The sequence below is a fragment of the Nestor notabilis genome, unplaced genomic scaffold, assembly GCF_000696875.1.
Source record: "Nestor notabilis isolate BGI_N333 unplaced genomic scaffold, ASM69687v1 scaffold16070, whole genome shotgun sequence".
NCBI classification, from domain to species: Eukaryota; Metazoa; Chordata; class Aves; order Psittaciformes; family Psittacidae; genus Nestor; species Nestor notabilis.
Window position 1 is genome coordinate 77,753 of NW_009911765.1, and position 14,812 is coordinate 92,564.

The following is a 14,812-nucleotide window of genomic DNA, read 5'->3' on the forward strand; positions in this document are numbered from 1 at the left end:
TCTCCATCAAGCACACAGCACTGTCGCCCCGACTCTGTTTAAACTACATGTATGTGACAGTTAGTATAAAACATGCAGCTGGTGCAGGTTTCCCTCTCCAGAAACTTATTTTGGGAAGATATTGGTTGTTAATCCTGTGATTATAAGAGAGTATTTTCATGTATTTGGCAGGTATAATCTTGAGTGGCAAATATTCACATCAGATTTCAAAATGAAAGGAAAACACTGATTTTGGGAACAGATCTGAACCTGATCCAGGATAAAAAAAATGGCTTAAATCTTTTTTTTTCTCACATTAGAGCACTGCCTGAACCATTATTTGTAGCCTTTGCTGAATGCGGCTCAGATTCCCAGAAGTATATTTCATGTTCCCAGTTCACAATAACAACTGAATTTATTTCTGACATATTTTGGAGAGGATTTGGTCAACAGGGAGAGCTGTGTGAGCCTGCAGCACTTTGCAGCATGGCCGCTGAGCCTCTCCTGCGATCCCACAGCCACATGTTGCTGGTGGTGCTGCAGCCCATGGTCTCTCATTGAACCACCTGCACATCCCATTACACTGGCCCAAGCACACCCACATCTGCACGTCTTCTGTTTCCATCATGACATCGATGTCAGTTCTAACCTAACAAAATGCCTGCTTCCACCTCCCTGAGGCAGGGAGCTTGACAGAAGCAAAAACAGTGTGCTGGAAATTCCAGTTCCTCCTGGTACATGGCACTGACAAGAGAAGATGTAGGATGAAAGGCTTTTCCTGGCTCAAACCCTTCATTTGGGCTTCCTCCAATGCTACCTTTAAGGAGGAGATATGTGGAGTTCCAAACCCAGTCAAAATATTTCAGAATGAAGCAGAATCAAAACAGAATGATTTTGGTCACAGTCGGATGCCAACCAGCTCCTTGTTGCCTATGTAATTTACCAAGCGTCTATCATGAAAGTTGAATTCTCTAAAGGTCAGTGCAAAAGCAGGAAATGAGGATGTGGAGGTTTTAAATGAGACTTCTATTTTATTTTTTTTTTTAGAAGCCTACATTTTCCTATATCTCTTCTAAATTCCTAGTCTTTCTTCATGAAAAATGTTTTATACACACACTCACCTGCAAATAATTTTGTCCAAGAAGGATTTCTAAAGGAAATTCACACAGGTATTGTGAAAATTACACTGTGTAGGTATTACATTTGGAAAATATAGAGGCACTTAGGTATAACTTGTGTTAAACTGATGTCCTAGTAAAAAACCATATCCTTATTTTCAGTTGCATATTACAACACATGAACATGATGATTTCATATCAATGTCTATGTGAAGCATACATGCAAGGCTGTCTAACGTTTGATTAATGGGCTGACTTTGTCCAGAAGAACTGGAAATTCTCAAAGGGCTTTAAAAATTAGTGAAGAGCCAGAAAATTAATAACTTTGTTTCCACACAAATAAAACTCAACTAATTCCATAAAAAGTATCATCTGGTATTATTATTGCAGCAATTAAGTTTTTTTCCTTTCAGTTCTTTAGTTTTGCTCTGTTTAAAAATAACAATTTGCAGTAGGAAAATAGACTGTCTGATGCTTTTGTATACTCATGTAACCCAAAGTAGTTAATACCTACCACGTAAAAACACTTTCCAGTCTTATAGCATAACATAACAAAGAAGGAAAGGGTGAGAAATTCAGTAGCATTATGGTAATAAGAATGTAATATTAAAGAAAAAAATCAAACTACCATCCAATCCAATAATGTGAAGAAAAAGGAACTTTCATTCCTTGCTAATAATAATACAAATTAAGTTTTCATTTTTTTCCAGCTGATTTTGAATACATTATGCACTTCATGGGTGCAGTTCTCACAGAAGAAACTTAATTAATTCTCTTTTATTCTTTTTGTAATAATAGGCAATCTCCTGAAGCTTATTTGACTGAGTACACCCAACCATACAAAAAACATGCAGCCACTTTCTGTCCTAAATGTTGGAGCAATGTGGGATATCATGTTACATATTTTCTTTTATCTTAGGCGAATTTCTTTTCTTTGCCTAATGCACTATCTATCTTTAATGACCATGACAGATAAAAAGGGAAGTGCAATTTACCTTTTCTAATCTCTGTGAATCAGATTCTCAGGCATTCAAGCTGTCCAAATGAACTTTTAAAGCCATGGATTTCCGTCTCACCTGTCTGGCCCTTATCACTTTCCAAGACTGTGTATAACCATGTGGTTTTATTTATAATGCTACCAAGTCCAGGTCATTACATGTGTTATAGGTTGCTACACTGAATTCCAGCCCCTGACCCTGCTCCCCACTTGCTGCCTGTGCATTCAAGGGCTGTTAGAAAAATGAAGTACCAGTTTTCACTTGTTGAACAAAACCACTGAAAGTCAGATTTCACACTCAGTTACATTCACTTCAGGGATAATCATTGTAACCCTTGTCTAAGTCATGTTACTGCAAAACAAATTTGGTCCTGTACATATGACTATTAACCCAGAATACTGGCAGAAATTAAGTTCTGCTAGATATTCTGAAAAACATGTCACAAGGTATAGCCAGATTGAGGAAATGGCCATTTTATATGTATGTTTCAACCTGTAACATACAACCCATGAAAAACCCCTTGTGTCTTTTCAAAGAAATAGAAAACTAAATGATATTCTTTGCAGGAGAAATTATCATTTATTTACTAAAAGGTGAGTTCATGCTGAACATTTCTAGGTAATACTCCTCTGGAGATTAGAAAATACCTTTCTTGTTAGGGAAAGTATGCGGTGTACATCTGAATGCTTGTTCTGATATACTGCCTACAATAAATTATACAGCACAATTTTTATATCATGTTCATCATCATAATAGCCAAGCCCATTTCAGATGTACATTAAGCAACATGATGAATCTGTGTCATTTAAGAAATCTGCTGGCCAGTGACGGAAAATGTGAAGAAATTAGAGGAAAAAGCTCCATGCAAGTATTTGTTTATGACGCAAAAAGAGCTTTCATTGGGTGTTACATGATTAAGTACTTAAAAGACAGGAAATAGAGATTTACAGTTTTTTGTTTAACCTTAATATACCACACTGACTGTTGTTGATGAATTTTATATCAAGGTGTTGCTTAACTGCAGTGTGGTACCAATAAGGCAAAACAGTCTTCCACTGTTTGGTCACATACAGTTTTATTTTCTGCTTATTATCTTTTGCATCCAGTGCACACAATATATAGGGGTCTGTAAATCAAAGGTTATTTAATCCTCTCCTAAGGTCTTATTATGTCTTAGTTACTTCATGCTATTTAACCCTGGAATGGGTGTTCAAGAGTTAAACTTCTCATGCACTTTTCCCTTGTCATTAGGGATCCAAATGTTTTGCCCTCTGCCTTTAGTGCATGTCCATAGCATTATTGTGGGAAGAATTTTAATGTTTCAACTTAACAAACAAAAAATGGAAGCCTTGAGACTTTTAAAAGTATCTGCTATTTTTCCCGAAATGATAGAAGCTAAAATGAAAAAACTCACCTAATACCACAAAGAAAGATGTGTTGAAAGGGCTGCAGTTATTCAGTGATTAAAGTTATTGTGAGCTTTTTCTTCTTTTTTTCTTTACTTGTACTTAAAAACCTAAACTCTGAAACAGTTTCCATGAGTCAAACTGAATTAACAGCTGACACGGAGATATGCAAACCTGAGACAGTGATGTTTTCTTTCTCTATTAAAATGTGTGTTAAACACTGGTTAATACCTTCGAAAATTCCAGGCCCATAAGCAACTTTTGACTGCTCTATTTTGAAGCTGCAAATCTTGTGTTCTACTAATACACAAATTTCTTGGTTTAGCCCTGAAGCATTATCAGATAAACTCTGTGGCTGCACATGTTTTTTATGTATAAAATGCTACCAATGACTAGGGCTGCATCTCCAGAAAGGCTGGGCTTTAGGCAGGTAAAATTCTATTGGAAATTTCCCATTTGAAAGGAAAAAGAGGAAACATTACCCTGACAGGCCCATTAAAATAGGTAAAAGTGTAAAAATTCTCTAGGGCTTGGACTACGCAGTGAAATCTGGGTGAGACAGGTTGGAATCTCCAAGGCAATACTATGCTAAGTACTACCCAAATGGAGCTGCCCCAGGGGATCACATGGATAATAATTATCTAGCTCTATTTAGAGAAGGCATGCATATTTACCTAGAGCATAATCGTCACAAAATTAGATAGTCAGTTCCTAGCAATTCACATTTGAACCAAGAATGAATCTACAGGCTTACTGCTGCTTAACAAAGTGCATAATTCCACTCTTACTCAGAAACTATTTTACAGAAATTGGCATCCTTATTACTAAGTTAATAAAAAGAAATTCAATTGAACTCCACAAGACTTTTTCCTATTACAGTAACATTGCAGAGCTCCATTTAGTAAAATTGAGTGCTTAAACCTTCTGACAATTTCTTCACTGAGCTTGAATTTCACTCACTGAACTTAAATTCCACTCCAAGAATAACCGTCTGTGAGTTTGAAAGAATACGGGGTTCATTATGTCTTGAAATGCACAGACTAGGGATGTCTTGCATTTGAGCAGTCGCTCTAATCATATAATATAATTTCTGTGCATTTGGGAAAGTTTCCACTCTGAGATTAAATCCTACACCCAGAATCAGTGGGAATTTTGCCAGTGAACTGAGTGTATCCATGGTTTATTCTGCCCTTGTTCTGCAGGTGACAAATCAATGAAATACAGCTGTAACATTAACAACTCATATCTTCCTAACAGGGCAAAAAGCTATGAAGGACTTACAGTATTTCCCCTTTCCAATCAGCACATGAATGCCAAAGAACACCTGCTCTGGCCCATCTGAGATCTCTTCCTGCTTTAAAGACAGAAGCGCTGAAATCCACAAGAAGACCAAGTATGGCTTAATTATGTACTTCCACTTGAGGACAGGATTCTGGCCCAGACACATTAGTTTTCCCAGAAATCTTTGATTTTAGTGCTTGGTTTTCCAGGTTTAGACTTCATATAAAATAAAACTGGTCACTGGAACTGCAATCTTACGTACTACCAGTCCAAACAAGTTACTGTCAAAGCACCACCAAGAATTATAACTACATAGACACATACACAGCATTTAACTTAGCTGAGTGGAACTCAAGAATTCTACGGCTTTGAAATATTAACAGAAATTCATGCCACCCCCTTCCCTGTCAACTTGCCTCCTCAGACTTGATAGCTAACTTATTATAATCAAGATACTTCACTTCTTCCAGAGGCAAAAATCCTGCCTTTTCTGAAACTAGAAGAGAACAGTAATGACAAAGTGAGTTATTGTCAAGATCTGACTTCCACTGCAAGCATAACTTGTGACTGATCTATCCTATTGTTATATTTCTCAAGAAGATCTGCAATATCATTTAGTCAATGACATGAAAAATGTGCCCTGTAATTTCACAGTTCACAGCCATTCATTCTGTGTGGTGACATGGTTGAAATCATAATGTGGCATAATATTGTTATGCAGGATAAAGACAGAGAGTCTAATTAAACTCCCCTTAAATGTTACATTCATCCTTATTAATCAAGAATTTGGGATTCTTAAGGTACTATCAAGGGAAGTTAAAATTTGTTTCTATGACTTATTTCATTACATGGAAACACAGGTTCTCAATTCTATCATCTATAGCTTTAATATCAACGTATTAAGTATGATTTATGCCAACAGAGTAGAGCAGATGGAAAATTTTAGGAATATGATCTTCTGACAAGTATTGTCAGAAGTGATAAAGTCTGGCTTCAGGCAGCTGCATTTCCTGCAAAACTATGAATCAATGGATTGAGAATTCCTGGGACCCCTACTTTAGGTAGTCTTTAATAACTTAATTCAGACACTATTTTGGTGACTAATCAAGAGAGAAGGATTTATATCTTTTTTTTCCTCAGGAAAGAGACAGTGTTCTTCAGGTGAACTGCTTCATTCAGTCTGGATGAAAATTTGCTGTCTGCTCTGCCTCCTTTTCTGCTGCACAGAGTGAGAGAAAAACGGGTGTTACAGCAACATGGCAACTGCTAGGAAGAACCAAGCAGTAAGACAAGATGTTAGCATAGACAAGACAAAGTAAGTATGGGAGTTTCCCCACCTCTGTGCAAGGCAAAATACAATATCCAAAGCTCTGAACCAACTGGTTGGCTGGGATTGTCCTTAAGCAGTGAAAGTTAAGATATACAAAAGCAGACAAAGAGACGAGAGACCTGACCTCTGCCCAACATATAGGCAGAGAATATCAGTAAGAGGACAAAAAGAAACAACAGGGGAGACTTAGAGAGAAACACTAGGAGAAACACTAGGAGCAACTGAGGAATTTAAGACTCCTGGGGACTCTCCAAGGTGCTGAAGGGGAGGTGCTGGCAGGTTGGTTGTAAATTAAGCAACACAGGGAATGCCTACAAGGACCGAATAACAGACTTTGAGAAGCAGACTGTCAACATCCATTCACTACTCTGAGGAAAAGAAGGTCTTGTAATAGTATAGCTCCAATATTGAAGATGACAGAGTTGGAAGTGGCTTTCTTGAATGGTCAGTGTTAGACGCTGCTCATAGCTTTTATAGGACCTGGCTTCCAGATTTGGCAGAAGTTTTAATCCTATTGGCACTGGGATTTTATTCTGGTCATTTGTTCTCTTCAGTTTCACCTCAATAGTTCCCACCAGAGATTTCTTTTTTTTAACCAGCTGCTTCCTCCACACTATTTCAGACTCAGTGATATATCTGCACAGTGCTGGCCAGCTACAAATCATCTTCTGAACAGGAAAAATGAGGCCTGATTTTACTCTTAAGCCATTATCACCCTTCCAGAGCTCCATCAATGTGGTCGGGTGTATAAGAGGAAAATAAAGGAGGTATACTAGTACTCTAGAAACAGTTTTGCTTCTTTCTCACCATGCTGTAGGCCAAGAGAGTTTGCTGTAAGGGGAAAAAGGAGCTTTTTACTTCATTCGGTAAAAAAAAAGTGGAAGTCAGTTTGGTCAAACAACAACAACAACAACAAAAAAGACAATGTCTTTTTTCATTTTTTTTTCTTCAGTTATTAGTATCATGAAAGTTACATAAATATATCACAGTGATTATCTACATAAATAGTATTAACATATTCAAGAAACAGTTTCAGTATAAAGACTGTTGTGTAGAATACGGTTGAGCTAACAGTGGATTAGTGAGTACCTGCCATTACAGGTAGTAGTTTTGTAGCATGAGGGTATTGGCCAAACTCTTTCTTTTAGAAGTGATTAAGTCTTTCCTCTTCTGGCATAGCTTGCTGGATACCCCAATACGTGCAGCTCTCTAGAGTTAACATTTCTGTATTTCACAATTTTGCAGGAAAGACAGAAAAGCAGATTCAAGCAGATTCCCTCTCTACCTGGCTTTCTGTCTAACTTAGAGAAAGGAAAAGAAAAACAATGTACATTGTCCAGTATACAGTAACTTCAGATCTAGACTGCAAATTACCAGTGGCTAGGTTCAGGCAGAACATAAATAAAACTGCAGCGCTAACTTGAGATGCTCTTGGGTCTAACAGTGAAAAACTTCTGTGCTGCATGCTGACAGCATGGCTCAGCCAATCATTTATAACAATAGAACTATTCTTTTGTCTGCACAAGGAAAACAAATCTCCCATTGTTAGGAGTCAAAGCCAAGTCCTTTAGATTCTAAAAGACATATTTAACAATGACTAAGTGTGTTACATCTTCAGCATTCACTCTTAAACTTCCACCTCATTATATAGCACTTCTGTAAGTGATTGTAATGTATCTCAAAAAGCAAGTTTATTGGCCTCCACCTGCAACAAAAGTGCTTTAAAAAGGCTTGATGTGCAACACAGTATGCAAAATTGATCCCTTAAGTGTTTGTCAGAATTGTGGTTTGAAGCCTCATCCTTTTTCAGAGATTGTTTGGGATCTCTGAAAAAATCCTAGCAAGCTACAAGAAAAAGGCCTTTTGAATTGTCTTTGCAATTTATGGCTTATATATTTATTACATATAACGGTGATGATAGACAGCAATGGGAAGTAATACAAGTAAACTTGTCTTTTCAGTTGAATTCTCCTTAGTTTTCTTGGGTATTTAAGATTTGGAAGAGGCCCAATGCACTATAAATCCCCCTTCAGTGTAGTTTCAGCACTATTTCACAAAATTTTAGGCATTTTTTTGACAGAGAGCATGCAGTTCATGGTTGCCACCAACAGGAGTTTAGAACATTTCCGCTGGCTTCCACCAACTCCATAGGCACCCACCCCAAAGTTATGATGATGTAATCTAAAACAAAAGGTGGCCCAGCAGTAAAAGTTTCTATTCCCAAAGTCAATGGCAAGTCCACTGTCCAGTGGCTCTTGGTGAAAGAGTAAATAAACAGACATGATCACTTTCAATTGTGTAAGGTTGAGCCATATCATCCTCTTGGTCTGATGTTCAAGGATGAAGATTCATTAATATATACACTTATTTTGCAGTATAGAAAAATGCTCTTCATGTAAAAAGAAAGAAAGCCTATCCCCCTTTCAGATAGACCAGTAGTTGTTATTTGGAAATGATTGCAATAAGTATGACTTTGCTCCCATTTCCAGGCTAGCAGAGCTATCAAGCACACAGCCAGTCCAACAGCAGTGCTACAGCAGCCAAATGTCCGGGCTATGGGTTAGCAGGCAGCTGGGTAGCTGAATCTGTCACAGACTTTTCTAATCTCAAATGACTAATCTGAAACAATTGGAAATTTACTGTTTTCATATTTCTGTAGTTCCACTGAATTAATGATAAGGTAATATAAGAAGACCAGAAGCAAATAAAAGGATACCAACTTCCAAGCAAAATATTGGCTTTCAAATTTCTACAGTTGAGACTTCGCCACTAAGACAATGTACCTATGTTTCCAGAAGTCACTTATACTACATGTGGTCTGATGGATTCTGGTGCAAATATAAAAATTACACATATACACAAATATATATATTACTTACAAATATTGATTCAGATATTTTTGGCAGTCTTTCATACTCCTATGAAACCCACTGCAGTTTAGGTTCTATTTCTGAGTTCTCTAGCTTCAAATATTGCATTTTAATTCTACCGAATGAATTAAATATACTTTAGAATTACAATAAACTTTTCTTGTGAAGGTATTTCTGAAGCATTGAGTCACATTGCTTGCCAAGAATAAATACCACAATAATAGATTCACATAAATAATTTAAAATCCAAGGGCACAGTAGGTAATAAAAATATATTGCCATGATAAAGCATGAAACTAGAGAACAGCATTGCTTTAATTAAAAATTACAAATACATTGCAGTAAACAACTTATTTACACATAGTTAAAAGTCCAATGATGTAATATTTTGGACTTGTTAAATTAAGAAACAGAAAAAATACTGAAACCAATCTCACAGACAAATATTGAGGACCATAACTGTGTTTAATTAAGATCTACTGTTAATAATGGATTTCAGAAAGTGAGTTACTTCTTTTAATTTCCCAAGGTAGAAAATGTTATTAAATTTAGCCTTTAACTTCTCATTGACATGTACATTTGAAACTTCTGATTAAAATTTCAGAGGTTGGGAAGAAGCACCCAAAATTAAACTCTTAAATCTGGCACAAAAATAACAATGATCCCTAATTAAGAAATCAAATTTCAGAAACTTCATTACTGTTCTATTAATAAATTGTTGGGTTATAATTAAAATGGGGCCTGCTGGATTTCTTTCATTTTTTTATTCTAAAAAAGTTGGAAACAGTAGAGGGAATTAAACACTTCAAAAAAAAAAAAAAATAGGCTAATGAATCTAAGAAATGTTATCCAACTTGAACAGGTTCCTGTTCTTTCTGGGAATGATCATAGTGGAACACACAATATTTTCCACCCAAAGCCATGTATTCAGAATAAACCACTGGTTCAGTCTGTTGCTTCCTTTCTACAGCATGCATAACCCATAACACACTGTACTTATTGCAGACTTTTCATAGGAAGTCTTAGAGGTGAGTATAGTTGTGAAAGTCAAAGTCTAATTTTAAACAGGTATAATTTAGATTATATTTAGAGTGTTTAGAGTATACCTGTTAAATGTAAGATTAAACTTGATGCTTACATTATTTAGCTGGCCAAAATGAGCATGTGTTTCTTGTCTCCAGAATGATGTGCCTACCTCTACCTGGAGTTTCTTTGAAATGTTAACATCAGTAGATCAGAGAAAAGCTGACATCACGAAAGTTCACTGCTAATTGTATGCAGACAAATAGCTAGAGCTCAAGGTACGTGCTTTTGAGTCTTACAAATATCATAGTCCTATTTTTTTCAGTGTAATACATTTTTGCCAGTGTGTTTGAGCTTTTAAATGAAATCCTCTCACAGTCTGCAAAAACACTTTAAACTGAAGAATAAGAAAGAAAATTGCTTCAAAAGTACAGCTGTCTTCTGGAATTTTTTACAAAGTAAGCCATGCTTTTCAAAGAGATAAGTAATTTGAATCTGATTCAGATATGCAATGTTCAAACAATAAATTCAATCTAGATGTGGACAACGGCACTATGCACTATTCATGGTTCTTGTAATGCATTTATCATGTTTTATCTAGTAGAGTAACTAAATTTGCTGATTACAAATAATCATCAGCCCCTCCTACAAGCTTTATATAGAAAACTAACTAAAAATATCCCTGTGGTTAGACATAGCTCAGTTGTTACAGTTTGAAAGAAAAAAACAGATTACTAATTCTCTGTTGTTCTTTGGTTTGTATCTGTCTGCACATTTTAGACAGATATATACTTTGTTGGGGTTGGTGTACATTGTTCACCCAGTACACACAATACAAATCTGGTATTTTTTGCTCCTTGAAGATATAAAACATTGCTTGTTCGTGGTCATCAATATTTAGTGTAATATCTCATTTAAAAGTACGTATTGTGCTTGCTTGTCCTTTCTTTTACCAGTAGCATTATACCAGTGATTCTGATGATATAATTTATAGCAGCATAGTCTGAGAACCATGTCGTCTTGTATGCATTTTCTATAGAAGCCCTGGACCTAAGCCCAGACTTTAACCACACACCTGCCTATTCTGGTATACTACAGGCTTCCATTTTCACTGCTAGTAGCTCTGTGTTTCAATAATACTTGTCAAGGTTAAAAGCATCTTTTAAAAATGACGGTTTATGTTTTCCTGTTATTTTAACAAAAGGACATACAGGCAGCCAAGTTAGCCTTTCCTGAATCATTCTACCCATTTCCCAGATTCCCGTTACATTTGAATTATTTTCCTCTTCTACAGCCACTTGCATTTACATATTTGCATTTCCGTATATGATCATGCTTTATTCTCAACCTAATCTAGGTTATTTCTGCTCTTCTTTTCTACATGTGCAGGGTAAGAAAATAAAAATCTTACTTCTGGCTAAAAACCTTCCAGGATTTGGCCGTGCTGGTACAGAAAAACTTCTGTACCAGAAGTTTAGATTATGAGCTGGTTATAGTCAAGATCTGAGAGTTCCTTTGCAGCCAGCTGTGAGATGTGGTGGACTGCAAAAAGTGTTTATGTTACTTAACCAGTTACACACAACACTCAAAGCCAACAGAGTTTTCATTAACTCATTGGTATGTTCTATGATTTCAGTATCAATTCAATTAGAAGAAATTCAGCAAAATCAGTAGGTCAAGGGGAAAAATTCAGATAACAGTTTCTAGATTGTTGTCTTTGATAACCTAATCATTATATTTTCTTGGCTTTTCTCTTTCAGCATCATAAAATCAACTATTACATTCATTAATAGAGCTTCTCTTGTCTCCCATGAAAATAAAGTTGTGGACAACTTCAATATGTATGCTTCTTAATATGCGTGCTTTCCCTGCCCATGGCAGAGGGGTTGGAACTAGATGATCTTAAGGTCCTTTCCAACCTTAACTATTCTATTGTCCTATGATCCTTAAACTCAGTCCCAATCCCAAAGAGATTAAATATCTTTCCTCTACACAAGCTGGGTTCTGAGTAATGTTGCGGAGGTATTTTGGAGGTGATGCACAGAACTGAAATTTATAATTATCTGCCTTGCTTTTCCCTCTTTTCTTGGAGATGAGCACACTTGCTTGCTTAAATTCACCTCATCATTCGAATCCAAGGCTGTCAGTGAGGTCTTTTGTAATGGCATGTTTACCAACATTTGTTACTGACACAGAACATCTTCAAGATCAGAAACTTGCTTTTTTTTGTAGAACATATGTCGAATCTTCTTTAAGAAGTGCACAATCAGTGTTAAATAACTCTGGGTTAGTAAAGAAATCAAGATCTATGATATAGATTGACAGTGCACAAAGTTCAGGTAAAGCTTTGAAATCATTCTTACTTATACCTTTTTATATACATTTATATCTAGGGGAAATTAGACTCACAAGGAAGAATGAAAAATTAAACATAGATGTATCTGCAAACTCTCGAATTCTGAGAAAAGCTGTCTGGAAAGTTAATTTAATATTAGAGAAGAAAGTGGTTTATCTTTCATTTTTCAACAAATCTAAAAACTAAATGACCAGAGTAGATGGATGGCACCACTTGAAGGTCAAGTTTTAGCTTTCCCAGTGAAACACCATAAGCTCCAGTGTCTCACCAAGAAATATTTTCTCTGCCCTTGAACATAGATGGATGGTCATTATTTCACTGAGGGACGTTATATAAATGATCATATACTGACCTAAATGACTTACGTATGTTTTACCATACATAAAACATAATTATTTCTACACACATTTTCAATGTTTACATGTTTCTCTGGCTCTCATGAAGGAAAAGGAATAAACAAGCAGGTTAAAAGTAATTTTGAAACCGTATACGAAGCTGTGTCTATTGCTTGTGGCACTTACTTAATTATTCCACTGCAGTAATCTCATAGCCCAGAAAACTACTGCCCCCTGTCTAGTGCAGTGCTTTGTTTCCATCATATTGAGTCTGTTCATTGCAGGAAAAAAGATAAATTGCCACTTCTTATTGTGTAGGACAGCAACTTTAATTTAATTCTGTACTGGCAGGCAAATTCTTAGGCACAAAAGACATGCTCACTTTCTAATGAATGAAAATTAGAGAGTACTGCACTCACCTGATAGTCTGATGTTGCAAAGTGTCTGGATCTGTGGCATTTACCGTTAACACCTTACTGCCAATAGGAATGTTTTCTTGTTTTGTCACTCTCATTGGGTTTGGGTGGAAAACTGGGCCTTCATTCACATCCTCAACAGTGATCTGAACTGTTGCTGTGGAACTGGGGCCATACGCTATGTCTGGAATCAGTGGGTCTTCATTTTCCACTTTGATCATCAGCCTGTGAAATGCTGAAATCTCGTAGTCTAAAGGCTGTAAAACATAATAAAATCAGAGTGCAATGTGCAAGGACAATACTAACCACTTTTTCCTTGTACCCCATTGCAAACTTTCAGAAGATAGAATTATCCAGAAAAAGACAACAGCATTCCTTGCATCTGATACTTAGTCAGAGTTTAGCATTAGACACAATGGTAGTTTTAAAGTGCATTTAAGGTAATGAACATAATAGACTTAATGAAAGATGAAGATGTCCCTCTATCCAAGAGCATGCACTATTTTGCCACCCCTCATACAAATAATTGTCATACATTTGTGATGTAATATGTATTTAGCAAACAGGTCATACTCAGTAGCTACATATGTTAAATAACATAACGCTTTTTTCTCAACTCCTGTCTTGAAATCAAAAACACCCCAATGGAAATATATGTCATTTGTCTTAAGAATTGAAAATGCCTCATGTGGAGTCAAACAGAGAAAATTCTGTTAAAAGCAGCAAACAGGGCTAATTTTCTTTATCTTTATTTTTTTCATCTTTATTTTTTTCTTTTTTTAAGTGTGAGGTGTAGGATTATCTTCATACAAAGACAGGCAATAAATTACGATTTTTCTTCATAAGGCTTTAGAAACAAGGGAACAAAGACAGCTCCCTGCTCTGAAGCCACATCCCTTACTTCCCTGGTGTTTGCATCTGTGTTCTCTCAGAGCAATATATGGCCCTTGAATTCTAATCATACCCTCAGTCACAAACATATTTTGTCTCACTATTAATGGCGATGCTCACTGCAAAGCCAGCTGTTATTTAAGCACAATGGCAACATAGTTAGCAATAGGCATGTCCTTATGACTAAAGAAATAAGGTTATTGTGACAGAAGAAGGCTTATACATATTGTTTGGACAAGGGCTGGTAGACCACTATATGCTTTTGAGTAACTAATCCCTGCTGTGTGTTCTTCTATGCGGTAAATCCAATGGGTGGACCTACCAGTAATAATACAGTATAACAGCAAATGGTTCTTACTTTGACAACTGAAAGCATTCCCTCATTATTCTGGGGATTGGTATGGATTTCAAAACTCTGCCCTGTATTTCCATTAATAATGGTGTAGACAGCTCTCCATGCTCCAGTTGCTGGGTCATCTTGGTCACGAACGGTTAAGTTTACTATTACACCTGTGACTCCCTCCTTTACCGAAGCTAGAAACTAGAAAAAAGGAAAACCAACATAGAGGAAATTGTTACTGTTTTCAATTAATGGCCACATATGCACACATGAGATATCCAAGCCAGCATTAATTATTTACCACAACAGGAGAAAGATGTAATCCTTAGCTGAAACAGAATGTTATAGGCTCTAAATAATACATTCTGACTCATGAAATATAAGGCAGCACATTACAGGTACTGTTCATTTAATAGATGGGAGATAAGCAGCAATGTGACAGGAATCAAGCTTTGGAAGATTCTGATCA

The 14,812-nt window shown here is 36.3% G+C and overlaps 1 protein-coding gene across 1 annotated transcript in view; it reads right to left on the bottom strand.

Moving 5' to 3' along the window:
• CDH13 (cadherin 13) overlaps nucleotides 1–14,544 on the bottom strand; it is a gene marked incomplete at its 5' end in the record, with an annotated part of 59,513 nt that extends 44,969 nt beyond the window's left edge. The window contains 2 exons of the mRNA XM_010016241.1: nucleotides 13,116–13,369; nucleotides 14,362–14,544. Of these exons, the coding sequence (XP_010014543.1) occupies nucleotides 13,116–13,369; nucleotides 14,362–14,544 (437 nt within the window). The remainder of the gene's footprint in view (nucleotides 1–13,115; nucleotides 13,370–14,361) is intronic.
• Between the last annotated feature and the right edge of the window lie 268 nt (nucleotides 14,545–14,812).